The following is a 27,924-nucleotide window of genomic DNA, read 5'->3' as shown; positions in this document are numbered from 1 at the left end:
GAAATTAAATCTTATTTATGTTCACTTGAATGGCAATAACCATATTAATTTAGAATGTTTTCGTTTCATTGCTACGAATTTTGAATGTCGAATGTTTTAAAGGACGATTTTAATTGTAGATTTTTATGATTCCTCACTCATTTTAAGTGTCATTGTTCTCTTTACCGTTATTGAAAATATTTTATTATTTAATTTTCGTATTTGCTGAAGGATGTTTACCTTCTCATAATGCAGACGATATTTTCTTTACTTTTGGGAAATAATTTGTTCTTAAAAAAAATGGAAAATATTTACGAAAGAAAGATGCTACAGATCTGAATTTGTAAAGCTAATTCATTCGTCTAAATTTCCCTAATTTTCTTTTTCTAAAAGTTATCCTAAGTTGAATTAAATTTTCATCGCATATGGATTTTTGATTCTAATTGCTGTATCTTATGCAAGTAGACTTTCATCTTAAAAAAATTTCTATGTCTGAAATGAGACATGGAAGTAGAAAAGCATAGTGGTAAGTTTCAGTTCTAATATTTAAAAGCATTATGATAAATATAAGATTGAAATAAATATTAAATATAGTCAGTATTCAGCTATATAATATTTTCTTCCATTTTGTAAAACATAAGTTGTGTAGGGTAATCTATACTGGAATTTACAATGTTTTATTAGTAAGACAAAAATAATGTTATTTACTGTAATTAATAAAAAGTAGAATTGATCATCAGTATGATATTTTTAATCAATAAAAGAATATGTTGCAATCATTTTTATAGATAGAATTTTCTTATTGATGAAGTGTAATAGTAATTGCTGTCAAATTAAACTAAATTTCAAATTTAAAATCAGCTGCTTTTAATTTTGAAATTTGAAAAAAAATATTATATGAATGAATCCCCATAATTATTTTTAAAAAAACTCATTTTCCATAAATAGAAGAAATACTTTAAAAATATATCTTACTTTTTAAATCTTACTGTTCAATTTGAATAGCTTATTGTTGGCAGAAATAGTATTTGGCATTTCATGCATTAAATCCTGGAAATTCTGATTCATGAAAACTAAAATTATTTCTTGCAATATTTTTTATTTTTCATTACTTTTAGCTCTGGGAATGGATTTTAAAAACTTAATATCTTGCATCCATTATCATGAAGATTCTCAGGATAAAGATGTCATTCTAGAAACTTTGAAAACTATTATTGATATCTGTTCCATTGAAAGTAAGCTCAAGCTTTTTTTTAATTTATAAAATATATAAGTAGTTACAATTCAAAAAGTGTAACTATTTTTTTGTTTATTTATGAATTACCTTTAAAACTCTGGTAGATGGCAAGTCTCTTGTAAATTCATATAGTGGGTTTTAAAAGTTTTGCGATAGATGCACCGAGATTCAAATATAATAATTCAAGTAAATAAAATTTTTGAACTAGAAAAAGATGCTGTACAAATTTAATACATATTCATGTGAATTATCACATTTATATGATATGTTTATAAATTTTATATTTCTATATTTCTCAGACTTTAAAATCTTAGATACTTAAATTTTCTTTTATTTAGTTGAGTTGGGAAATAAATAAATAATTTGTTATTTATTATTATCGTCATACTATCAAGAAGGAGAGGTGAGTGGCTACCTCAGATATGAGAATGAGAAACCTCTATTATTGTGGTTGGTTCTCAGTTCCCTGGTGTGTATAATAACAGTATGAGACGAAGTCTACTCCAAGAATTGAATTCAACTCATATAGGAAGAGTTGTACATGGCCAGTGATGGGCATTAAGACTAACCTTAGTTACTGCCTCTTTACTGTTGTGATGACAATTATTTAGTATAATCCTGAATGCTTTGTGGAAATAACTTGATTTGGCTATTATTATGCCACCATGAGGGCATTTTGGGTATACGGATGATTAATTTCCACTATTGTGCTAGTGTTCTCTTTCTTGTAATGATAGGCTTGTCACTCTAGTTCTGATTTTGAGTTATATCTAAGTATGAGGAGTGGGTGAAGGAACCATAGGAGCTATAATATACCAACTAATAGGAGATATAATATAATTGCCTCCAATTTAAATTTCACGGTAGTTTGGTTTATTCAGATTGCATTGAATGCCAAGGAAAGATGGAAATGAGCTCTTTATGATTATTATTTCTTTTAAGCTCAAAATTCCAACAACGATAAAAATTCTGTATCTTCATTTCTGTACTTATTATTACTTTGACTGAAATTTCATTTTAATTGCTCTCATTAAGAATCTGTTCATTTGAATGAAATTGATATGTTTTTGTAATTTTAATAACAAGTATTATATAATGATAATATGTATGCCATCTTAAATAAAATGAAGGAAATAATATTTTTATTTGTTTTGTAAGTACTATACATTCTATAAAAGATTTCAAAATCAGCCTGATTTTCTGTGTGTTGTGAAGATCTTAAGAAATCACTCAATAACTGATTCGACTGTAAGCAATAGTAGAAAGAAAAGAGTAAGGAAAAAAAAAAAAAAAAAAAAAATTATGTTTTTGTCACCAATTTTTGAACATTGAAGAAATATATTTAGTTGTGAACTGGGTGTTTTATCTTCTGTCTTTTTTGAAGATTTGAAAAAGAAAACTTTCATACTGGTTGCTTATTATGTTTCATCCATAATAATTATTGATTTTTATTTTTAATATATTTTTTTCTTTCTTTAATGCCTGATTTCGGGTTGAAGTCAAGGATAATTTGATGCAAAGTAGACAATTAAAGACCAAACATACATCTTGCAGAAAATATTATCATAGCATTCACCAAACTCTTATCTGCTATGGCATTTGATTTTTTTGGCATTTGATGGCATTTGATATCTGCTATGGCATTTCCAAGGGTTTAATTTGACATTTTTAAAAAAATGCAGCAACTTTTTTACAAAGTGTAAAAACCTGTTTTATTAAATTTTGATTTCAAACTGAAGGCAAAATCAGTTTTTCAATAAAAATTTCTGTTCCCATATAATGTTATTTTCATTTAGAGTAAATTTTTATCTATAATACTGATCATACATATCACACTACTGTTCATTTATGAGACCTATTTGATTCTTTTGTTATTTTCTAATTGGTTAGTTTAATACTTGTTAAAGCTTATGTGGTAATAATTTAAAAACTATTTGTTAAAGAAATTTTGATGTGTTATAGGTTGTGGACGAGATGCATTTCGGGAAGAGGGAGGCTTGGACTTTCTTGTGGAGTTCTTGTTTTCAACAGATAATACAATATTTCTTGAGCATGCCCTTAAAACTTTAGCTTTTGTTATTGATGAAAATGGTAAGAAAAATGTGCTTGTGTAATTTTTAATTTTTTATGAATAATTTATTAATATTTATCAGTGTTTCATTCAATTTTTTTCAAGTTAAATCTGAAACATATTTTTGAGTACTTTATATGAATACAGTCATATACTTTATATGAATTTCATAATTTTATTAAAGTTAATACAGATGTAAGGATATAATTCAGGTTACATACTCCCCCCCCCTTTCCCAACCAAAAAAAGAAGGGGCCTTTTTTTTATGTCTTAAATCCTGTTTGACCCTTTTTAAGAAAGAGTCAAGAAATTTCTGTAATATTTTCTGGAAAAAAGTTTGTAATTTCTTTGTAGTGAGAGATATAATAGAAAAAGAATATAAAAGAATCTTTTATAGTTTTCCAGCTTTTATATCAGAACTGCTGAGAAATCATGAATTGTTGTTGCATTTTGTTAAATGCAAAGTTTTTGATAATTCATGAAAATATTTAATTTTCTTTTGTTATAGTGTTTGAGAAATAATTATATGTTAGAAAGCAAGTTCACAAATCATTTCTAACAAAAATAATATGTTGATTAAATAAAGCAAGTTATTAAGAAACATGAAAAATTATCTCTACTAATTATAAAGGAGAATGTATGTTTTGGTGCTTTGAAGGATTTGACTTATGGCAGATCTTTTGACTTAGAACTATCAAATTTTGCATGATATACTTTGGAGGATATAGCCTCTTTAAAGTATATTAAAAAAATTTATATTAAAATTTTAATTAAAAATTTGAGGGATGTTTTGGCATTTTTGGGGTAAATACTAAATTTTTTTCATTGAAATTTTTTTAAATACTATTTGAATATGACAAAACTGATTTTAATATCATTTAAAAACTAAATTTAAATTGAATTTTAATTTATTATATTTAATGATATCAATTTAATTGTCATACAAATTTATCCTGAATTTTGGATAACTTTAAAAAAATTGTTTTTCATAATTTTTAACAAAAACATTTCTTTGTTGCAAAGAATTAAAACTGAATTTGTTATTTCTTCATTTAATTATAATTTTCATTATTTATTGAAAAGTAAAGAAGGATTTTATTTAATGTTTGTACATTTATATAAGAAAGAAGAAAGTGAGGTCACAGTTCTGCAAAAGTTTGAATTATGCTTTTAATTACATTATTATGTCATGGGCTTTGATATGATGAAGATAGTTCATATACATATTTGATATAAGAGATTTAAATTATTAAAATTACAATGCCTATCATAATTTATTGCTTAAAAAATTTCTTGAGGGAATCGTGATAATAAAGTTCATACACGAGAGACTTTATTAAAAATAAGTACAACCAATCTTCATGATGAACCATGTGGTTGCCAGATTTAGCTAGAAATATATAACAGTGTTTTATGTATTAAAAAAAAAAAACTCCATATTTTTTAAATATAAATATGAAAATTGATTAATGCATTTTAATTCTTTTTTAATTGAAGAATTGCTTTTTATTTTTATTTATTTTTGTAATTATTTAATGAACTTAATTTTTGTAACTAGAAGAAATCTGAGAAATCAAAGCGATCTGGAATTGTTATTTTATAAAATGCAATTCAAAATTCATGTAAGATGAATTTATTTAAAAAAAAATATAATGCTGTTTATATTGATTTATTTATAAATGCTGAGTGAAGATTATTTTAATTTTATAAGTATTCTGTAAATTTTACAATTTTTTAAAATGTACATTTGAAATACCCCCCCCCTCCATTTGTTGAAACCATATTTTTTAATGCTTAAGGAAATTCTCTGCAATAAAATAGCTAGAATAAATGAAACAAAATGTGAAAAATTTATGTAAATGATTTATAATAGAAAGAACTTGATTTGAAATTGATTTAGAAAATATAATGAATAAATTTAATATAAGACATTTTTAATTTAGTGAGTTACCTCAAATAGGAATATTCATTCACACCTAAATTCAAAATGTAATTGCATTTGAAAAAAAAATGAATTTGAAATTTTACTAAGCATGAATGCTTGATTTCAATTAAATTACTTTTTCAACAGTTCTTTTCTTTTGTCCCTGAATGAAGATGTCTTTTAATGCTGATAAATGCATGAATAAATAGGATTGAAGAGATTAAACAATGTATAACCAGGCTAAATTATTAAAAATTTATATAGCGCATTTATTGTAGTCACTAAAATATAACTTATTTATAGATTTATTGCTACTGAAGAACTCCAGCTGCATAAAGAGCTACATTTTATAGTCTTTACTCTTCAATTAATGTTTCCTTTAATTTTTAATAGTTTCTAAAAATATTAGGTGATTATAACAATTTTGTTAATGATTTTGAACCAATATCAAAAGAATATTTATATTGTATATTTTAACCATTCTCTATTTTTTTTAATGTGAAATAGATTTTTCAGCTGGAGATAGGAAAGAAGGAATGAGGTTTGTTTTCCGGCGTATGCTCCTGAACGGATTCTTAGCTTGTGCCGGGTTAACAAAAATCAAAACACGAATATCACAAAAATTTTAAAATCTGTCAGAAGCCACACAGAAAGCCAACATAGCCTTCACTTTATCACAACCCTGAACGGAGAAATCACAAATCCAGTCAAAAGACAGTGGAACACAACCCAACTTGGCACGGAGAGAATCTCTCGCTGTCTCATATCTACTGCAAAAAAGAACAAAATGTTCACAAGTTTCAGGAATCTGGCAATGGACACAATTTGGTGATTCAGTGAGCCTACATTTATAAAGAACTGCATTGACTGGAAGAGTCCTAGATATTAATCAAAAAATTAAGACATCATTACGTCTAGATAAATTGAGTTTTAAAATTTAAAGCATCAAGCCATTTGTATTTTTCATAGTATTTAGAATTTTCCCATTCTAAGTTTTGTTTATTTTATACGATTTTAGCGTATACCGAACAAGTGTTTTCGGGCGAGATCCATTCACAGATATTAGAAGTTAAAGCTTGCTTAGCTAAATCACCAGCCCGTTCATTTTCTGCAATTCCCACGTGAGCAGGAGTGTATATCAGTTCTAATGAGGAACATATCTTTAAGGAATCAAATATAACGCGAGGCGCAAAAAGGGGCACTTCTGGGAGAATGGAAGTTTAGGCATCTCAGGGCTGTCAAATTAGATAAACTGTCAGTCAATAAAATATAATTTTTATACTTTTTGACAAAGTTCATTATAGCCAGAGCTATGGCAAAGCCCACCCCTGAAAACACAGAGTTAATGCTGTGAACCGTTCCCTTAATGACAACATTCGAGGAGCAGTTTATAGCCGCCACCGCAGTAGAATTCTCATTCTTGGATGCATCTGTGGCCAGGATAATTTGATTTGGAGGTAGCTATGATTTGAACTCGGCGAACAAACGTTTAATGGTAGTCGGATCCAAGCTCCTTTGCTGGAAGCTGAAGTCATGGATTTTGATGGCGAAGTGCTCACAATCATCCCAACTAACCGGAAGCATAATCGGGATTATTTGGTCCAGGGACAGGTTTTTTTGACGGCAATATTCTTCTAAAGTGCCTGCGCAGGGGAGTCTTTGGAAAATGCGGTTAGAGATTACAGATTTCAACTCGGAAATTGATTCAGTTCTTCAGTTCAGTTCTTTGTTAATCAGTTCTAGGGTTAAGAACTGATTAACAAAGAATATCACGTTTTTCTTTTCAAACCTAAGTCTCATATTTATTTCATTTGATATTTTATATAAAATTGGGATAGGTGTCCACCGTGGGAGACCAAGAGCAAAACGAAGGATGTTGTTCTGTATCGTTTGCAAAGCCGCAAAGCCAGCTTAGTCATACCAACCATATGCGCACCAAATTCAATGGATTGTATGATGCACGCATTACAAATTTTTATCAAATTAGATGCGTTAGCACCTCATCTGGGAGCGGCCAAACTTTTGATCACATTTAACTTTTTAAAGGCTTTAGTTTTGATCTGGTGACATGTGAACGGAAAGACAAGGTTGAAGCAAACTGGATGCCAAGATAGCGAACATTTTTGGACCAAGGGATACTACAACCACGAAAAAGGACTACAAACTCCACTGGCGATTTTCGAGATGAGAGGTTTATAATATTATTTTTCTGAGGAGCAATATCCATATGCCATTCGTCGCACCAGCTTTCCAGTTTAGTAACACAGAACGGCATCTTATTTTTAATCGCTTCGGTATTATTTTCTTCTACTAATAAAAAAAATGTCATCCGCATATATAAAGCAAAAAACATCATTGGGTAAAATACTATATATGTCATTCATAAAAATTGTGAAGAGCAACGGGGAAAGGACACTTCCTTGCGATACGCCTCTTTCGTGCTTAAAAAGTGAGGAAGACACTCCTCTCCATGATACAAATGCTTTCCTTTCTTGTAAGAAATGTGAGATCCACAGGGCAATATTACCCTTAATCCCCGATTGTAAAATTTTAAGCATTAAGTCGTCATGCCATACATTTTCATACGCAGCCTTTAGATCAAAAGACATACCATACACAAGCTTCTTATGAGCCCTGGCTGTTAAAATTTTATTGAGTAGGGCTGCAGATAGGCTGTCACAGCCTTTGAACTGGAGGAAACCAGCATGAAAAGGAGAAAAAAATCTTTTTTTCCAAATAATAGCGCAAAAGCCTGTCCAGAATAATCCGTTCGAAAATCTTTCCCAATACGGATGTTAACGCGATGGGTCTGTAGGATGTGATCTCTGCTGCATTTTTCTTAGGTTTTAAAATAGGAATAATCTTCGCTATTCTCCAGCTTACTGGAACAATCGTGTTCGCCCATAAGTTATTGAATAAGTCTAGAATTTTATATTTATTTTCATCGAAAAGACAAGACAACATTTTCTTATTTATCTTGTCAATGCCAAGGGATTTGTTTTTCGTTCTTTTTAATGCGTTTTGAAATTCCCTATAAGAAAACGGGCTGTTCAAACTCATTTCATCATAATTTTCAGGATCATCTGCTGAAAAATCTAAAGGAATACATATATTTGGTGCTCTCTTAAGTAAGTTAGCTGCAATTGTATTTGCTTGAGCAATCGGCGCTATCAGAGTAGTACCCGAAGAGAGATCAAGATTGGATTCACAGGGAGACTCATCTTTGTTTAGTAGGGCTTTAACGATGCTGAAAGCCTGATGGGAAGAAGCTACCCCCTGACAAGTTTTCTCCCAAAAGCTGCGTTTTTTACATTTGACGTACTTTCTGAGAACTGCCGCCATTTCTTTATATGCCGTCCAGTTTAAAATGGAGGGATATGATTTCGCCTTTCTTAATAATTTCCTTTTAAGAGCCTTAAGGTAATTACATCTATCATCCCGCCAAGGACAGTGAGAGTGCGCTGATTTAGAGAATGAGTAAGATGATGAGTTTGCGCTTACCTGGAAGATATTAGTAAGTCTATCGAGGGAAGAGACATCCCCTTGACCTTGAAGAAGAGCATTGACCTTCTTTGAGAATTGGCCCCAATTGATGTATTTTCCAGTATAAAGAGACTTTGCATCTAAATTGCAAAGAGAAATAAAAATGGGACAGTGGTCGCTGTCATACATATCATGAGAGATCTCTATAGTAATCTTATTGATTATATCTGCGGAGCAGATGGACAAATCTAATAACGAAGGGACTTGAGTTCCCTGGTATCTGGTATATTGTTTCATATTAAGCAAACACATATGTTTGGTGCTAATCCAATCCAGAACCCGGTTTGCATCAGAAGATGAATGATCGCTCCCAAGTGCTGGATGGTGTATATTAAAATCCCTCAGTAATACGAAAGGAGAAGAGATTTGTGAGTATAATGATTCCAACCAGTTGTCATCAAATTTCCCTCCAGGAGAGTAAAGATTGATAGCCGTGAGTGGGAATTCAGAATTTGGACCAATCCATATTTTAACCGCTAAGACCTCCACTGTTGACGGAGGAAGTGTGTGTGAAATTACCTGAGCTGGAATATTCTGTTCTACTGCAATTAACAGTCCACCTCTAGTAGAATTTTGTCTTTCAGCTCGAAAGATTTTTTTTGTTTTTGAGAGAAAAAGATGTAGACGCATTGAACCATGTTTTCTGAAAAATTAAACACTGGGCCGACGAAAAAGGGGGAGCCTGCAGCCAAGGGATCTTATTTTTGATCCCCCTAACGTTCCACTGAATAAACCTCATGGAAAAAAACCATTTATTTTTTAAATTAACCGATACCCGAGAAATCCTCCGCAACACTGAAGTGATTTATTTCATCAAGGGACCGTTGATCGTGCACAACGCCTGGGCTCAGTACGTGACTATATTCAAGATTGGATTCCAGAAGGGCAATTTTAGATTGTAGTGAGTCAATCGTTGCCCTTTGAGTCTCGATTTGTTTCCGGAGAGTAATATTCTCTTCAACTTGTTTCTCTAAATTTCCCTGAGTCTCCCCAATACGTCCAATGCACTGTCTGTTGACTTCTTGGAGTTTTAAGAGTTCATTCCCTTGGGGTAGTAGAGCAGAAATTAGTTTTGTTAAGTCCTGTAAAGCCGAGTAGAGGTCCGTTATTTGTTTTTTGGGGATTTCGGTACACTGAACCGGCGGATCGCCCTTTACCTTTTGCGCAAAAGATTGCGATTTTGCTATCCTCCTTGCTTCCAGAAATGATATGTCTTTTTCTCTGACCAGATTTATAATTTCTTTTTCAAGACAGTAAAAACTACATTTTTTGTCGAGTGCATCGTGAGACTCTTCGCATCTAAAACATTTAGTGGGTAACTTACAATCATCGGCATGTGAGCCCCCACAATTTTTACATCTTTCATCGTGTTGACATCGGAGCTGTGTATGACCAAATCTTAAGCATTTATAACATACCTTAGGATTTTCTATAAATTTGATCACTTTGAAGATGAGTCTGCCGATCTTTATTTCAGAGCGATTTGTTTTCCCAATTTCTTCAATAAGAATAATTGGGATAGGATCTGCCGTCTCCTTCTTTTTAAATCTAACAATTTTTGTTGCCATGATATCCTGTGAAGATAGTTCTTCGTTAATTTCCACTATGCCGAAATCCGTGTCAACATCACGGATGATGTATTTTGTTACAATATTCGTGTCAATAATACGAATCCTTGCTTCCGGAACACTATTTACAAAATTAGTTACTTTCCCCACTGAGCTTAAGTGCCGAGTAACTAGAACCAATTTTTTGTATTTGTTTAGGGAAAAGGTGTCTTCTTTATGGGTAAATGGTTCGAACTTGGCATTGATTGTTGTGGGTTTAATCCATGGCGACGGACCATTATTACTATCAATGCACAATTTTATTTTGGGGCAACCCCTTTGAATTGCAATGTTGGCTTTATCATACTCCGAGGACTCATTTGTTAAAATGTAATTAATCTTCCTATCCTTATATTTCCCCTCAGACTCTAAGTCTTCTGCTTTTTTTCTTCGTCATCATTGACGAAGAATCTAATTGGATGCAGCCAGAATCAAAAATTGCAGTAACCGAAACAATTAAAAAGAAAAACTAGAAAAATCCTACCTTGATTTTTCAGAAAACCAGTGCCAGCCTCCTTGACACCCCAAAAAATAAAGAGAAAAACGCTTTGAAGTCAACTCAAAATATGGAAACAAAATCTGAAAAACAAACTAGAGAACCACCCCCAACAAAATCGCCATGACACTTTGTTTAGAGAAAACAAAAGGCAAAAAACTGCAAACAAACCAATGGCAAAAACAACAAAAAGAAAAAGCACAGCCTTCACTTCAAACCGCCTTCCTTCCCAGCTGGAGATACATATGTTATGAATTGCATTACAAACATAGATGATGAAAAATAGATCTTGGAACTGCAAAATAATTAATATTTTATTTTTCAATTCCAATAAACAATCAGTCAGTACAGTTTCATATGCAGTTATTTCAGTTTCCTTGGATATTTTTGATTTTTGTTCATTTAAAAGATAATTAAATATATGAAAGACTTTCTTCCTTTAAATAAAAAGTAGAAAAAGAGAAAATTTTATTAATAATTTGTACTTTTATAATTGATATAAATTTGGTTTGAAGATAAGTCTTTAACAATTAATTATTATTATCTTTCTCATTAAAGTTCACAGTCAAATGTATATGAGCAAAAGATCTGTTTTTGAAGTGCTTCAAACGATTTTGAAAAAGCAGTCATTTCCTACTGCAGTGCAGAAAAATGCTCTTGTATTGATATCAACCATTTTATATCACAATAGTAAGTTTTCTACTGTAAATCCAAGAATATTTATTTCAATTTTGCAAGTCTATTAATATATTTAAATTTCAGATTTACTTTTCATCTATGATGACAGATTTGCATTGCCATACACTTCTTATTTAATGTAGAAAAATAATTATTGCTATTTTTGTATCCTTAATTTAACATATTTTATGTTTGTAAAGATGGAAATTTGTTCTTGATTTTGCATTAATTTTTTGATAGCTACCGTTTTGAAATTTTTTTGCATTTAATTTTTCTCAATTACATTATGCTATTCTAATATTTCTAAAGCATAATTATGAATTCAGTGATGAATTTAATCAAATTTTGATTCATATTAGAAGTGCCATTTGGTAGTGAAATTCAGAAAAATAAAATTGAATCCATGATCCTATAATATATGTAATTGTGACTTATACATTAAAGACTAAAAAAAAAAAAAAAAAAAAAAAAAAAACCAAGATCAAAGAATTTTGTTTTTTAATACATTAATAAAATTGTGTTTATTTTTTTAAGTCTTGATTTATTTTACTATATGAATTATAAAATTCATTAGACATTGAATGAATTAAAGGCTTAAATTTTCATCTTTGATTATCTTGTATTTTGTGATTATGTAGTTTCAATATATCGATGTTGCTAAAAGGCCACTGCTCTTATCCTTCTTATAAAGTATTTATAAGCTCAATTTAATGGTTATAAAAATAAAATTTTAAGTCTCTACAAATTTGATTTGAAATTCTTTGCACAAGTTGAACATTAAAGTGCCAATTTTTTGCATTTACTTATCTGTTAATAAAATTTCAGCTATAAAAAGTGTCTGAAAATCACTTTAAAAACATTTTCTTTTCTTTTTTTTTGCAGATTGTTCTCTGTATATTTACAACAAGTAATAAAATTACAGTTAATGTTGTTATTTATTTTTCATCCATTTAGTTGTCATTAGACTAAGAAATTAGTAATTTTATTTGCAGTTTCTAATATCATTAATAAAAACTGTAAACAATTTTTAGGAGTCTTATAAATTATAAATTTTATTCTTGAATATATATTAATTGTATATGTTATATCCTTCATAGCACAATTAATTGAGAATAAAACAAAAAATTAAATAATGGCAAGCCTTATTTTTTAAGTATATCTTATATTAATATGATTATTTCTTATATCTTGATTCAGTTTCAGAACATTTAAATGGAATTTCAAAAGCATTTCAGATAATTGATAGATATATTTAAAATTAATAAGATTTTAAATTTTTATTTATATGGTATTTTAATGTTGATTACTGAAAAATTATTTATATCATAATTTTATTTTGTTTTATTTTTGTTTTTAAATTTAGTTTCTTTTGCTTGCAAATTTACTTTTAATTTTTCTATTGTTCTTTTAATAAAAATTAACTGTTTAATGAAATTTGACCTTCCCTTTTACCTACATTATCAACACCATCTAGTTTATATATATGAAAGTACTTTTTAGCATATATTCAGAAATCCATAGAATAAAAATATTTGCATTTCCATATTTCCTTAACACATATTTTACATATACATTGATGTTTTATCTTCTTAATATTGAATATGTTAATTTAAGTTTCCCAGATTGCCCCCTTTTCATTTTTCTTTTGTATTTTATGTCATATTGTTGTATGAATAAATATTTAATCAGGAAATTGTTTTTATTACATTTATATTTGAAACAATTTGATTTTTCGATTTTATTAGGTACTGCTCAAAATTTGGTTTTTGAAATTGGATTTCTTCAAGACCTGTTGAGTTTATATGAGTAAGTATATGCTTATTATGTAAATTTTATTATGATTAACATAAATCAAAATGTATTTATCAGTATTTTTACAGATTTGTGACTTTATATGGATTAAATTCTGCTATAAAAAATTAGAAGACTGGAGAAGTTTTCAAATATTTGTTTTACTTTAAGTTATTTTATAGAACTTTTTTCAGCAATTAAATTCTTAAAATCACAATATTGTTGTTTTGAAATAAATTACCATTTCTACAATCTTAAAATATACAATGGATTTTTAAAACTCTGAATTGTTTTAAGTTATAAACATGTGTAGACAACACAAGTAACTAAAAGCAGGATCCTAACTCAATTGTTAAAGTTCTAGGAATGGTAATTGCATTGTTATCAAATAATAAAATAGGTGACTGACTGATAAGGAAAGGGCAAATAAAAGTAATTATTAACAAATGTAAAGAATATGTTTTATAGAATAATTGCAAATAAAAAAAAGCATCTTTTTATTTACTTGCAGGTTTTTTTTATGTTCAATATATTTCTCAGGAAATATTGGTAAAAAAAATCAAAAAAAAATCCAGAGTTTCTCTAATAAGGCTAAAATTACAAAATTCCTGCTAGTAAGATATGAATCAGAATAAAAAGGCTATCAACATAATTGAAGATCCTTCATAGGACCTTCATGTTCTAATTTAAGTTCTAGTTCTATTTCTAAAACCAGTTTAGAGCTGCCCCAATTTTGGAAACATTCCTGAATTTCTTTCCTTTATATATTTTATCTAGATATAGCTTAAAGTTTTTATTGGGAGTTTTTAAACAACCTGTGTATGTTTTGATTTATACTATTTTTTTTAAATGCACTTATTTCAATTTCAGGTACTATGCTCAAGGTGCTATGATTAATAATTCTTGTATGACTTCAAACTTAGACAATTCTGTTCTAAACTTGTGGATGAGTACAAATTCTGCATTGTGCTTTGCTGTTAATAATCCTCAAAATGGTGAGTAGTAAAAATATTTTAATATATTTGAAAACATGCTGATTTTAATATGTATATTTTTAAGTATTAAACAACTTTATCATATATTTTTTACATATAGATTTAAAGTTGTTCTTGGTTTTTAAATAACAACAAATCATTCATTGTCTTTACAATTCATTTCTTTCATTGGCATTCTGTATGATGGTTTATTAATTAAAAAATGAGACATTTTAATTATTTTATTCATTTTAATATATAATCTTTGGATTTTTTGGCATTTGTTTATATTTGTTATTTTTATTAACTAATATATTAACTATTGCAGTAATATTTACACACAAAAAAACCCCACTTTTATTTGAAACTATAATTTTGTGAACGACATTATTAAAATGATTAGCATTGAATTGATAAATAGTCTTCTAATAATAAAGCTTTATATTGTCTTCCTTATAATTCTTACAATTTTATTTTACATTTTACAGAGAAAAATCAAGATCTTTGTAAAAATATTTTTCCTATAGCCTTAAAAATTTTGGAACTTTCATCAAATTCTGTAGTCAAGAATTCCTCTGCATCTTTTCTTTTGTTGACTATTTCAGATAATGGTAATTATTATTGATGATATATTAAAAATATAATAAAGTTATTCTTGATTGTGTGAAAAATATATATATTTTAAATTAAGGATTTACTAAAGTATATAATTGTGTTTCTCAAAAATAATATTCATTATAATTGTGTGAATTTAATATTGATGTGTGTATATATTTATATTTGAAATCTGTTCAAACACAGCTTTACATGTTTGGATTAAATATCTAAGATACTTCTTTTAAACATCTTTTGCTTTTGAAACAAGAATTTACATTCAGAAAATGTGGTCAATTTCATATCACTCCATTATTTTATTTATTTATTTATGCTAAATTTAGCATCAGAAATAATTTTTTGTATTTTGGAAACTAAGCTGATTAATGAAATGATATTACTAATGACTATTAAAAGGATTTAGTTTGACAACAATTATTCTATTCAAAACCTTAAGTACTTTCAGTCAATAAAACTAAATATCTAACAATAATGAATGATTTTCAATAAGTTATTTTTTTAAGATTTTGTTGTGGTGTTTTGAAATTCAAAATATTATCGATTAATTTATTTTGAAATCTCTTAATATAATCAAAGATCAAATATTTAAAAATGTGATACAATCCAAGAGAATGGTAATGTTGGTTGTTTATTTTTATAATATATTAAAAAAAAATAACAATTTACTTCTTCATGTATGAAATATTGAGGATATATTGTAATCATCAAAAATATTCTATCTGGGTATTTTGATGAATCTCCACATTTCAGATTTCCTGGAATTAGAAAAACACATTTTTAGCATTATGTCTATCTGTATATGAACAGAACTAAAATGTTTTGAGCTAAATGGGTATATGGAATTATGATCAATTTCATAGTTTTTTTATCAAATTTTTGTACAAAATCAATTGTTAGGAAGTCTGTTCTAATATGGGTGAACTTGATAACTACAAAATGCAAAGAACCATATAGATAAAATTTGGTACACAAGTTTAGCATCTGAGATATAATTTATCAAATTTTTAACATTGATCATTTGTTGGTCTATATTTTCATATGCATGTAAATGTGATAACTCATAAGCACAATACATTAATCAATGAAATTCAGTATGTTATCTTGTGACTAGAGCTGTAGTTTAGTATTAAATTTTGACATCAATCGACTGACAAAAAGGTGTCTGCAGTATATATTCTTGCAATAGATTCAGTAAAAATATTATATTCACCCAAAAGTATATATTTTGTAATTCTTGTTTGCCAATGCCTTGTAAGGTATTCTTGGCCTTTCTCAAAGTTCATAATTTTAAGAGGGGTAGGGAGATAAAACCTCTATTGAAGAGTATGAAAGTTTTGGGAAAGCTACTCCTGCTTGTTTTAGTTTGACATACTGGCTGTAAATTGCATGGTATATGATGCAAAATTACTTCATAGATTTTGTCTATGTTGATAAAGACAAGGCAGGCAAATCTAACCATAATCATTACCATGCTTTGGATTAGAGATTCAAATTTGAATTATTATCTTCCGCAATAGAAAGATTACATTAATAATCTTTTAATTTTGTTATCACATATTTATTATTGCATTTTAAATACTAATTATTGCTATTGTCTCTGGTAAAAGATCTTTATAGGATGATTGATAATAATAAAACCTTTTCAATGATCTAATATTTTATTTTATTTATAATTTTACTTTTGCAAAGAGTAATAATGTTAGATTACAAAATTGATAAACTTTATGAAAGATATAGGCTTTATTTGATGTTTGTAAGAAGTAATTTTCTTAATTAATTATCTTACCAATGATTTCATGATCGTTTTAAAAAGTAAAGCTACATTTAATAATTATAATTTTAAAAGCAAATATTTAATGTTGTGTTAGATGTTTTGTCTATGATTTTTCTTCAAGTGTTTATGAAAGAATAATTTTTTAAAACTATTTTTAGAATGTAATTATAATTTTAAGATATATATATTTGATAATAATACATTCAATATTTGCTCTTACAGCAAAATGCCAGGATTATTTTTCTGTTTGCGATGGCTTTCTTGTCTTGAAACGATGCTTTCAAAAATATTTTGATACATTATTGTTGGATATGAAGATATGCAATGGAGTAACTGGAAAAGAAACTTATCAAGCCATAAACAATATTATTGGCATTATTAGTTCAGCATCTTTGGACCATGGTATAATATTCAAATATAATAAAATTAATCTTGTTTAAAATGCTGAGAAAATGTATTGTACGAATGATGCTAATAGTAAAAGGAGATTTTGCAAAGTTTCTTCAACTCAATATTCAGGGTGATTGCAATTAAAGGGGCACTTCATAGGCTGTTAAAAATAAAAAAAACCCTGATGGTTAAAATGATCTGATATTTTGGAGTATACATAAAGAAATAGGAATTTTTTTTTGAGAAATAAATGAAAGTTCAAAAGTTGATTCGCAGATGGTGCCATACTGGTTTGTTTTAAAAGATATGTTAATTTTAATTTGCCAGTTAAAAGATGCAACATGCACCCATTTAATTCTTCAGAACTATATTTTTAACTCTTTCACAGTTCAGGAAGCATATTTCTGTATCTGTTAAGAACACTTATATTATGAATTAAATGCATGTATCTGTAAAATATATGGAGCATTTCAAAAGTAAGTACTTATTTTTGTAAAAACTGGATACTTTAAAAAAATTAACGCTATATGCTGTTTATCATGTTTAAAGTATACTACAAGTTTACTAAATCTATTTTTGTGTATGCAGGATGCTCCATAATTTTTATTTTATTTCCTAAAATTAACTACTTAGTTTGATAAATAAATAAATACTTTGATAACTGAAACTCATTTAAAAACAACAATCAAAAGGGGAAAAAAATGTTCTGCATTTGTTTTATTCCATATCCCTCAAATTTCAAATCTATCCTTAGCATTAAGAAACATGTTTTGCAGTATTTCAGATATTATCTTTTAAATTGCTAACCATGTTTGCCAAATTAGCTGTCATTTTTTGCTACAGAGTTTTGTTTTCATGAGATCTCATGCAAAGAAATCTAAGAGAATAAAATGAGCCGTTTATTTTGAAAGTGGGGAAAGTCCATTTTTGAAAAAAAATGGAGATAATGGCAGTTAGAGATAAAAATTATAATCTTTTTATGAGTAAAAAATTTATAGTAAAAAAATATTTAGATTCTAGTATTTTGGAGATGGAAGCTTTAATTCTTAACATTATTGAAAATCTGTTTATTTTGAAAGTGGTGCAAGTCCATCTTAGATTGAAATTATATTCGACCGAATATATTATGGCAAAATTTAGCTCTGGTTGCTCTATGGTGAAGGAAATGTGGCCGTTTGATATCATGTCTGAAATCTGGGGTGTTTTTATTTATCTATTTTTGATATTGAAAATTGGTGGTTGTACAGTATTTTATAAATAATAAAAAGTATATCTTAATTTTGTGTGTCAATAATAATGTTTACTTCCATCATCGATAATTCAGTCCAGTGACAATGAAATAAATATCATTGATCTCAAATTTTTATCGTCAGGGCATTCATTTTTACCAAACAATCGTGATTTTGGAGTGAAACTATCCAGTAGCTATTCAATCCAGAAACCAGTTCCTTGCATATTCCCCAGGATTACTATAAAGTAATACAAAATTGTCGAAAACATAATAAATTTTTAGTACATGTAATTAAACATGGATATTTATTTTCAACTCATCCTCTGGAAAAAGCAGTTTTAAAAAGAAAGAAAAATACCGATGGAGAAACCGTGAATTGATTAACTATATGCTGGATCAGATTTACAAGGGATGCACCATACAAAATGTTCACCAAAACTTCGATAGAACGAGATTTTGAATTTAAAATTATCAATTTGTCAACACAACAAGGAAGGTAAATACTTCCAAGTAATTTCAGAAATATAAAATTATTTTTTATGTAAGAAAAAAAAGGAGATCTATTACATCTGAAAAATACAAGGATATGATGGATTTATTACCATATATACCTCCCGTTCATTATGAATTTTTTAAAATGTTAAATCTTGAATAAAATTCAAATTGATTATACCTATGTATAAACTTAAATATATAATTTCATTGAAATTCTTAATAAAACTGAATTGTTTGTTATTATGTTATATTTTCTACTAGAATATTCTTGGTTTTGTTTCCCTTTTTATCAAATGAATAAATATTTATAAAAATTTGAATAGTATTTTCTTTTTATTCTTAAAAAAAGGCTGATGCAACTGAAATATTATTTCCCAATTAAATGAATGATTGCAATAATTCTTTAATTTTGAAAGTGAGGCAAGTTCATTTAGTTATAATGGAACTCTTATTTTTTTAGTCAGCACCGTAAATACTATTGGATTATAAACCTGCATTATTTGGTACCACAAAATACAAAAAAATATATCTATTAATACTTACCAATATTTTTAAATTTATTGAAATGCAAACCTTTAAATATCTCGCAATAACAAAAAATGGACTTGCCCCATTTTCAAAATAAATGGCTCAATTTTGAAAGTGAGGCAAGTCAGTTTAGTTATAATGAAACTCTTATTTTTTTAGTCAGTACCGTAAACACTATTGGATTATAAACTTACATTATTTGGTTCTACAAAATACAAAAAATATATCAATTTTTACCAATATTTTTAAATTCTTACCAATATTATTAAATTCTTACCAATATTTTAATAACAATAAATAAACCTTTAACAGCAATAACAAAAAATGGACTTGCCCCATTTTCAAAATAAACAGCTCAGATACTTCTAGCATGATTGCTGAATTCTAGGTCAATGCATAACAAAAAATTCTTCTTCATAATTTAAAAACTTTAAACAGAATAATAATAATAATAATAATAATAATAATAATAAAAACCCCTAAAATATGGATTCTTAGAATACTGGGTAGAAACATGAATAAAATTAAATTCATTTTTTATTCACATTTTTTAGAAGATAGTCTTTGATAGGTAAATAGATTTTTTTAAAAACAATTTCCTATTTGCAAAAATAGGTACTTACTACAGGGCACCTTGTTTCTTACAATCAGGACTTCCTTATATTAACATATCATCTGGAATATGAATTTATTATTGCATTTATTTGCATGTTGAATTTATTATTGCAAGATACTATTCAGTTTTAGAATTTTTTTAATTTTAATATAAATTTAAAATTGTGTTTTTTAAGGACATGCATTTTTTTAAAATACTATATGACTGTTTTAGCATATCTTTATTAAATAAAGTTTTAGATGAGTGCTGCTCTTTAATGTATACAAATATATTTATTTTATTCCATTGTAAATTACATTTTCTGCAAAGTTTATAAAATGGCTGTGTCAAAATATATCTTTTTTTTTTTTTAAATTTATTACTGTATTTCTCATACATTCTGCATATGATATAATTCAATAAGGCATTAAAAAATTGTTTTAAATACAAAGATAACGAGCGTGAAATTGAATTGGTTTATGAACATTTTGTTTTAAAAATAATGAAACATTGTTAAGAAAAATAAAGGAAGGTTAGAATATGTAATTATTATTATATGGTGAGAATTTTATTACTTTAAAATATTAGGACACTGATTTTCATTACTAGACATTGATTTTCATTTTATATTTATTTCAATTTTTATATTTATTCAAAAATGAAATAAATATAAAATTTGATCTATTTTAAAGACTCAAAAGCATTTTATGAACATGATTTAAAAGAAGGAAAACATACTGAAAAGAGAGAGAGAGAGAGAGAGAGAAAAAAAAAGAATCTTGGCCATTATTTTGGAGCTTAAATTTTTAGTAATTCAGTTTGTCAAAATATTTTCTTGTAATTTCTTTTATATTTAAAATTTTTTTAATGCAAAATCTTGTTAATATTTTGCTTTTTAAGATTTTAATTCAACATCTTTCCATTCTATATGCATTATCATTACTGAATTTAATATATTAATTTTGATAGAATGCATGTTTTACTTTCAGAGGAAAATGCAACAATTTCTGGGGAAATAGGCATATTGTCCATGATGATTAAATTACTTTTCTTGGAAACATTTGACTTTCAGTTGAAGACTAAAATTGTATTATGTCTTGGGCATTGCATTGGTGCTTGTTGTAAGTACTTCTTTTCTTCTATATTATATTTTTATATTATCATTATTCCAGAAACAGTTTAAAAAGTGTTGGTAAAATAATTTTTTTATAATATTATTGTTGGCTCATGTACTATTATTCAAATCCTTATCTGCTAAATTCTTTCTTGAAAATATTTATTTAAATAATATGCTTTTTCTGTAGTTGAGATATTTTTCAATTTTATTGGGCAGCACATTTTTTATTAGGCTTTATGTGAAGTTTAAAATAATGGAAATTTTCATCTCATAGAACAAAGAAAATTAAAAAAAAAAAAAAATTACAGCTATGTAAAGGGATAATGCCACGTTAAACCACATATTATGATCATGCTAGCATAAAATTTTTATTAGAAATAATTTTAATTTTCAATTTTATAAAAGGAAATAAGTTTTCTGTTTATTTTCCATTAGACTTAGGTAATCTTTTTTTTTTTTTTTTTTTTGAAATATTTAAGTGGTGTTAAATAGTGTGATGTTTTTCTTAAAAGAAATTACAGAGCAAATATTTATTCTACATAAAAATAATAAGTATTATTTTTAAATACAAATTACCTTCCTTTTTCTGTACTTGTGACTTAACAATATGCTTTTTGCAGCACTTTTTCCTTTTTTCAGAATTTATATAATTCAATGCTTTTCTATACACAATCTTATCCTTGTTTGTTTCTGTAAATATGTAAGTCTATGTTTTGAGTTTCTCTGTGGAAGTTTTGAAAATAAGTTTAGACAAATTCTTTTACTTAATACAAATAAAATGTCTGAGAATGTTTACTCATCTGAATATTTTAAACCTTTCTTCTACAAATTCATGTTGATATTTTATGATCCTTTTGCATTTCTTCTAAACTAACTGATTGCATATTTAAAGGTTCTAACAAATCATATGTATTAGAAACTGAGAATTTTGATGCATTTTTAAAGAGATGTTTGCAACTTGGGAATGCAGAGCTATCTTCTGCATGCAAATATTTATTACAAGTTTGTTTAATGAATAAAGGTATTTTGTATATTATTCATTCATATATATTTTTTCTCTTTTCATTTGCAATTTCTTTTGTTTTTATTTTCACATTTAATGTATTTTCGTACTCGATGTGTTTTTTCTTATATATCTATAAATATACAAGATAAAAGAAAGTTAGTTTTCATGTTTTCTAAAAAATGTATTTTTACTTATTAATATATGCATCTTTTCTTGAAAAAATGTAAAGGCTGATAAGCATTTTTTTTTTTTTTTTACAGAATTACTTGACAGTAATCTGGATTACACAAGGTATAGTAGATTTGATGGTATTTGTTCTTTAAAGTGAAAGCTAGTTATTTTATTTATTTTTTCTTGCAACAATTATTAAAGTCTCTTTCTGTATGAAAACATAGACAAAAAATATTTTTATTGTTATATGTTTCTTCTTTTTTTATTGCTTCTTATTTCATTTCACATTTATCAACATAACCATCACCAATTTAAAGTTATGCAGAGAAAAACATTTCAAATCTGTGAATTTCACTTTATAATAAATTATTAAAAGTAAATATTTTCAGAGATGACATAATTATTTTTGTGAAGCATTAGAAATGCATTTAGATTTAGAAACATTTATTTTTATTACTGATAACTTATATGTTCCAGTAAAATCCTACTTTTAAAACTTATATTGTAATCTTATTTATGTTATTTTTAAAGGAAAAAGCAAGATTTAATTGCATTTATCAGTTTGTATTACTGAAAGCTTTTAATAATTTTCTCAGAGTGCCTTCGGATTCTTTCTGACATTTTGCAAATTCTTTTAGTTTTGTTTTATTATATCAAACTATCATTTATATTCAGCAATACCTATTAAAAATCTTTTCTCATGCTTCAGAAATGTTAATATTTAGCTAAATAATTTCTTAATTATATATAGCCTAGACTAATTAAAAAGTTGATAAAGTTTTGAAATAGCATTTACAATATTTTACTAATTTTCCATTATTTTTAAATACATTTTGTACTATGTTCCTATTTAGAACTAACTAATTCTGTTTTATATTCTATAAAAATCCTTAACCCTTATCTAAAATATAAGTAAATCAATATGTATGTGTGTAGATGACATGTCGAACATTTCATTATGCTCATTATTTTTTTTTCTGCATAGATGTGATCCTGAATATTATAATGATGCTTTAATGAACAACTTTGTATCAAATGGAATGGTAAGTTAATTATTCTTAATGGTAAGTTTTACTTACCTTAACTTAATGGTAAGTTTTCTATTCAGTTACACTCCCCCCCCCCACACAAATATATATATATGAAGCATTGATTTTTGATAATATACAATTCATTTTCTTCTGGAACCCATTTTTGTAAAATAATACAATTCTGTAATGTTCTTTTCATTTTATAGAAGTTTACCATAATAATAGGACTTTTAAAATTATTTAGAAGCTGTTATTGCGATGCTATTCTTTTTTTAATGATCCAACAATAATGCAATGCTTTAATTATGCTAAAGAATGTTTCTAATTGCTAAATGATTCAATGTTTTATATAAAAAATTTCAGTATTAAATTTTCTTGCTTGTTTAATTTTTCAAAATTTATGATGACAGTATTATAAACTTATGTATGCTCATCTTAAAAACCTTAATATTAAACTTTTCTTTTTCAATCAGAATGTCAGTTGATTATGACTTTCCAAACTGGATGTAATTGAACAATGTTAAATTTTTAAAAAATAATTTAAGTGATACTAAACAATGGTTTTTAATAATTATTGAAAATTTTTAAATGAATTTAATTGAATAATTTATGAATCAACACCAATGTATAAACTGATGCTTTTCTGAAAAAGACAAGAGGCTTGTTCATGATTTAAGCATAATGTACAAACCAAATTTTTTTCTGAACATTGTTAAAATCCTGTTAGGATGATAAATATGTAAATACTTAACATATAATAATGTTTCGTTTTTAAGTACTGATAGTTTCATCTTGAAGTTACTAAATTTTAATCTTTGACCTTTTCAAAAAGTAATTTTGTGTTTTTTTAGACTGCTTGAAATATATACAAATGGAAAACATTTATTTAAATCAAATAATGAAAATACTATAATTTCAGATATGTGACTAGCTTATTTGTAATTTATTTACATTTTTTTAATTAATTGCTTGTTTTCTTTTATCTGTTTTAAAATTTTATTCGAGCTAAAAATTTTAGTAAAAGAAACAAGGAGAAAACAAAAAATAAGGGTCTTTTCGTACTACTTACTAATGCTTGTCAGTCCGTCCCTACAAGGAGTGCTACATAATTTTTCTCATGTTGTTCACTATATTTAGGATATTGTATCCTATTGCAGCTATTTTTTAAAATATCATGGTAGAATTAAATTTGATTTTGATGCTTTAGTTCAAATCAGTAGGAAATTTTCTTTGCTGAAAGTGTTTCTTTCCCTTTTTTTTTGTTTTTGCTTAATTTTATAAGCTTTAGAAGAGAAATTAAAAATTAAATTAAAACGAGCAAAAAATGATTAAAAATACAAAACAGTAAATTAGAGTTTTAGGATAAATGAAGAGAATCCTAATATAGATTAAATAGATATAATGGTAAAGAATTTGTGGTATTTTAGCTTTGCACAATTGTCCTAAAAATAATTTTATGGATTAAAATATTTCTGAATTGAGTTTCTCTTGAGGCTTTCACCTAAATACATATTAAATAAAATTTGTCACTTATAAAATTGTTTTTTATATAATCAAGGCATTTTTTATTTATGAAGGCATATTCGATGGACAACTGAAATTAAGAATATCACAAAAGTGTAAGAAGAGTGATAAACACTTATTTTTTAGATAAACAAATGCTTGCAGTTATGTAAGTAATAAATACATTGAAGTTTTTGAGATTTCCCTGAAACTTAATATACATTTAATGAAGTGAATACAGTTCCAAGAAATATAGACTCTTTCAGAGTTATCTTAGTAGAATTTTAGTAATGTTTGTAATATTTCTCAGTAAACAATTGTGCAAGAAAACTAGTTTGAAACTTATTATTCTTTCGATTGATTCATTTGCATGTTCAATTAGTTTTCATTCATTTTTTTGTTAATGATTAACAGTAATGATTGAGTTTCATGTTTAGTTTATCAAAATGTAGGCTCAAAACTAGTAGTGCTTATTTATTTATATTTGGAAAGTAGACTCCCATGATTTATTCAATGCTCTCCAGATCCTGTTGTTAAATACTGCATTTTTGGGGAGTAATATTTATATAGATTTTTCTGTTCTAATTATATGCCATATATTCTTTTCCTATATGTTTTTTCAATATTCATTAAACACTAAAAAAAATTTATAAAGTATTTTCTCTCATTAAATTAAGGATGATAAAATTTTTTCTTTGAAGCAAAGCTCTACAAAAGTGCCAAGCATTCAATCGCCCAGTTTAAAAGTAAAAAGTAGCTCCAGGTCTTTAGAAAAAGCAAATTCTTCCTCATCATCCATTTATGAAAGTACTTCACAAACAATATGTAGGAAAAGAAAAGTACCACACATTTCTGAAAGATCTCTAAATAAATTGTCCATAAAAAAGGAAAGTCTTTCTGATTCAAAAACTGTTCAGTGTGACCTTTTATCAGATCAACTGTTTTCATCAAAAAACAAAAAATATTCAAACAGTTTTCATTCAAATGCAACTTTGGATTCTTCAAAATACAAATCTTGTAAAAAAGAAATGAACCAAATTTCACCTTCTGATGGCAAATTCATCAAGCAAGATGTAATCTCTAACAAAAAATCATTTACAGATTTTTTGACAAATGAAAATAAAAGTAGTACAACAAAATTTAAAAATCAAAGTTTTCGTAAAACTAATAATTCTAAAATTTCATCTAATAACGCTATTACAGATTGGCATATGCACATTACAAGAAAATTGAATGAAAGTGTAAACTTATCAACTAATAATCCAACAAAAACTGAAAGTATTTCTCCAGATAATAATGGCAGTTCTTTTTTGCCTTACAGTATGAAACTTGCAAATCAGAATTCTCAGCAAGAAAAATGCCCTAAACTTTTTAAGAAAAAAAGAAGAATATCTTCAAAAAAATCACCAAGCATTTTTTCTGGTTCAAGCAGTGAATATTCTTTTACTCCATTTAATGTTAAAAATTCCAAAAGACCAGAGAATGAAAGTGGTTCTTGGTTTGGATATTATAAACCTTGTCAATCAGAAATAAATTTTCCTGAAACCTCTAAAAATTCTGGAACTATAAATGATAATTATCAAAATAACTTCCTGAAATGCAATCTAAATGATAAACTAGAAGCATCTGCAAGAAAACCTTCATTTTCTTCTAATGCAGAAAAGCAAGTAATAAAAGATCGACTGTCAGAATTTTCTTTTAAACTTTCTCCAACTACATTTAAAAGTGAGATTGAGAAAAACTCATTTTCTAGAGGCAAAAAAATGCCAAAAACAGATAAGGAGAATATACTTGATTTAACAACATTTACTAATTCTTCATTTCAACATGAAAAAAGATTAATGGATTCAGGCTTTTCTTCTAGTCACTTTTCGCAACATAGTAGAAGATCTAATATGTATTTAAATGATTGCTATCAGTCAAGTAATTGGACTGATTTTCCGCAAACATCAAGAATTTTTGAAAATCCATATGAAAGGAAACATTCTTGGAGTTGTTCTTCCACTGGAACTTACAGTGAAAGTGAGTAAATTTTTGTTCTCTCTTAAACTTTTATTTTTTTTAAAGACGAATTTCTTAGGTATAGTAAATAATATAAAAAACGTTTAATTTGTTTGTTTTTTAGGTAAAGAATTATTTCAAAAAATTTTTGGAAATTAGTTACTTTTATAACCTTGATAATTTTTAATTTTTTAATTGGTATTCGAAATTAATAATATTATGCAGTTGTATCTTTAGAATTAATTGAATGTAAAAAATTGATAGTGGCTTCCTTATCTTTAGGTTTTTCTCCCTTCAATTCCAATAGATATGTACAAGTTATTGTACTACCTAAAAAAACTTGTGTACAACATGGTTTGAGTTCATCTGTTGAATTGATGGAAGTTATTTCCTTAGAAGATATTACCCAGTGCTAATCTCTATTTTTCTCTGCTTTTTATTGACTTTGTATGTATGTTAACCAGTTAAATATTGTGATAAGTAAAATTTATTATGAATTCTTGACTTCTACTAGAAAGTTCTTTTTATTCTTTTTATCACTATCCAAACTTTCCCTCTTATTTTTTTTCTCGTTCAAAATACTCTGAATTTTATTTCACTAGCTTGAAGAATTTTACATTTAAAAAAAGAATCCATTATTTCAGATTTTACTCTGGATGATGGATTTTTGATACGAAACATTTTTATTCATCTAAATTATTATTTCCTAAAGTTACATAATTATAAATTCTTCTAACCATTTCCTTACTATTTTTAGACCTTTGATACTATTTATATCTTCACAAAGTGAGAAATGCTACAATCCAGCTTTTTGCATTTAGTTTAATAACATTTTTTAGGTTAGATATTATATGTTATAAAAATGTATATTTATATAAAAATAAAATATTTCATAGCTCAAGTGATTTTGAATGTATATTTATTCTCTTTTAATTTATAATTTTTTGAAAAGTAAAGATATCAGACTTGATTGTGCTCAGGATTTATCCAGAATTCCGGATTTTTTTACTGAATGTTCACTAATTTTCATGAATTTTGTCTGAATACTTTAAGATTTCATTATGATCGCCAAATTATGTCTTTTAAGTCACAACTTGCCAAATGTGATGAATCTAGCAGTTTCAGTTGCAGCCCTAAAAACAAAAATTGGTTTCTTTATCGAAACTT

At 26.9% G+C, this 27,924-nt stretch overlaps 1 protein-coding gene across 1 annotated transcript; it reads left to right on the top strand.

The window, feature by feature from the left end:
• Nucleotides 1-27,253, top strand: LOC129966632 (uncharacterized). The gene is made up of 14 exons (XM_056081168.1): nucleotides 1-505; nucleotides 1,098-1,214; nucleotides 3,179-3,307; nucleotides 11,416-11,547; nucleotides 13,281-13,341; nucleotides 14,197-14,321; nucleotides 14,789-14,911; nucleotides 16,912-17,091; nucleotides 20,918-21,049; nucleotides 21,938-22,066; nucleotides 22,312-22,342; nucleotides 23,208-23,265; nucleotides 25,458-26,778; nucleotides 27,040-27,253. The coding sequence occupies exons 1-14, from the start codon at nucleotides 484-486 to the stop codon at nucleotides 27,171-27,173; spliced, it is 2,694 nt and encodes an 897-aa protein (XP_055937143.1). The 5' UTR covers nucleotides 1-483; the 3' UTR covers nucleotides 27,174-27,253.
• The last annotated feature ends 671 nt before the right edge of the window (nucleotides 27,254-27,924 follow it).

The sequence above is a fragment of the Argiope bruennichi genome, chromosome 1, assembly GCF_947563725.1.
Source record: "Argiope bruennichi chromosome 1, qqArgBrue1.1, whole genome shotgun sequence".
Taxonomy (NCBI): Eukaryota; Metazoa; Arthropoda; class Arachnida; order Araneae; family Araneidae; genus Argiope; species Argiope bruennichi.
Note: the sequence above shows the minus strand (reverse complement) of the source record. Positions and strands in the feature narration are given on the sequence as shown.

Excerpts from the sequence above, each read along its gene's own strand:
- LOC129966632 (XM_056081168.1), top strand. The coding sequence starts at position 484 with ATGGAAGTAGAAAAGCATAGTG. Across the intron at positions 14,322-14,788 it reads TGTTAATAATCCTCAAAATG|AGAAAAATCAAGATCTTTGT; the intron begins GTGAGTAGTAAA and ends TACATTTTACAG. Across the intron at positions 22,067-22,311 it reads AGTTTGTTTAATGAATAAAG|AATTACTTGACAGTAATCTG; the intron begins GTATTTTGTATA and ends TTTTTTTTACAG.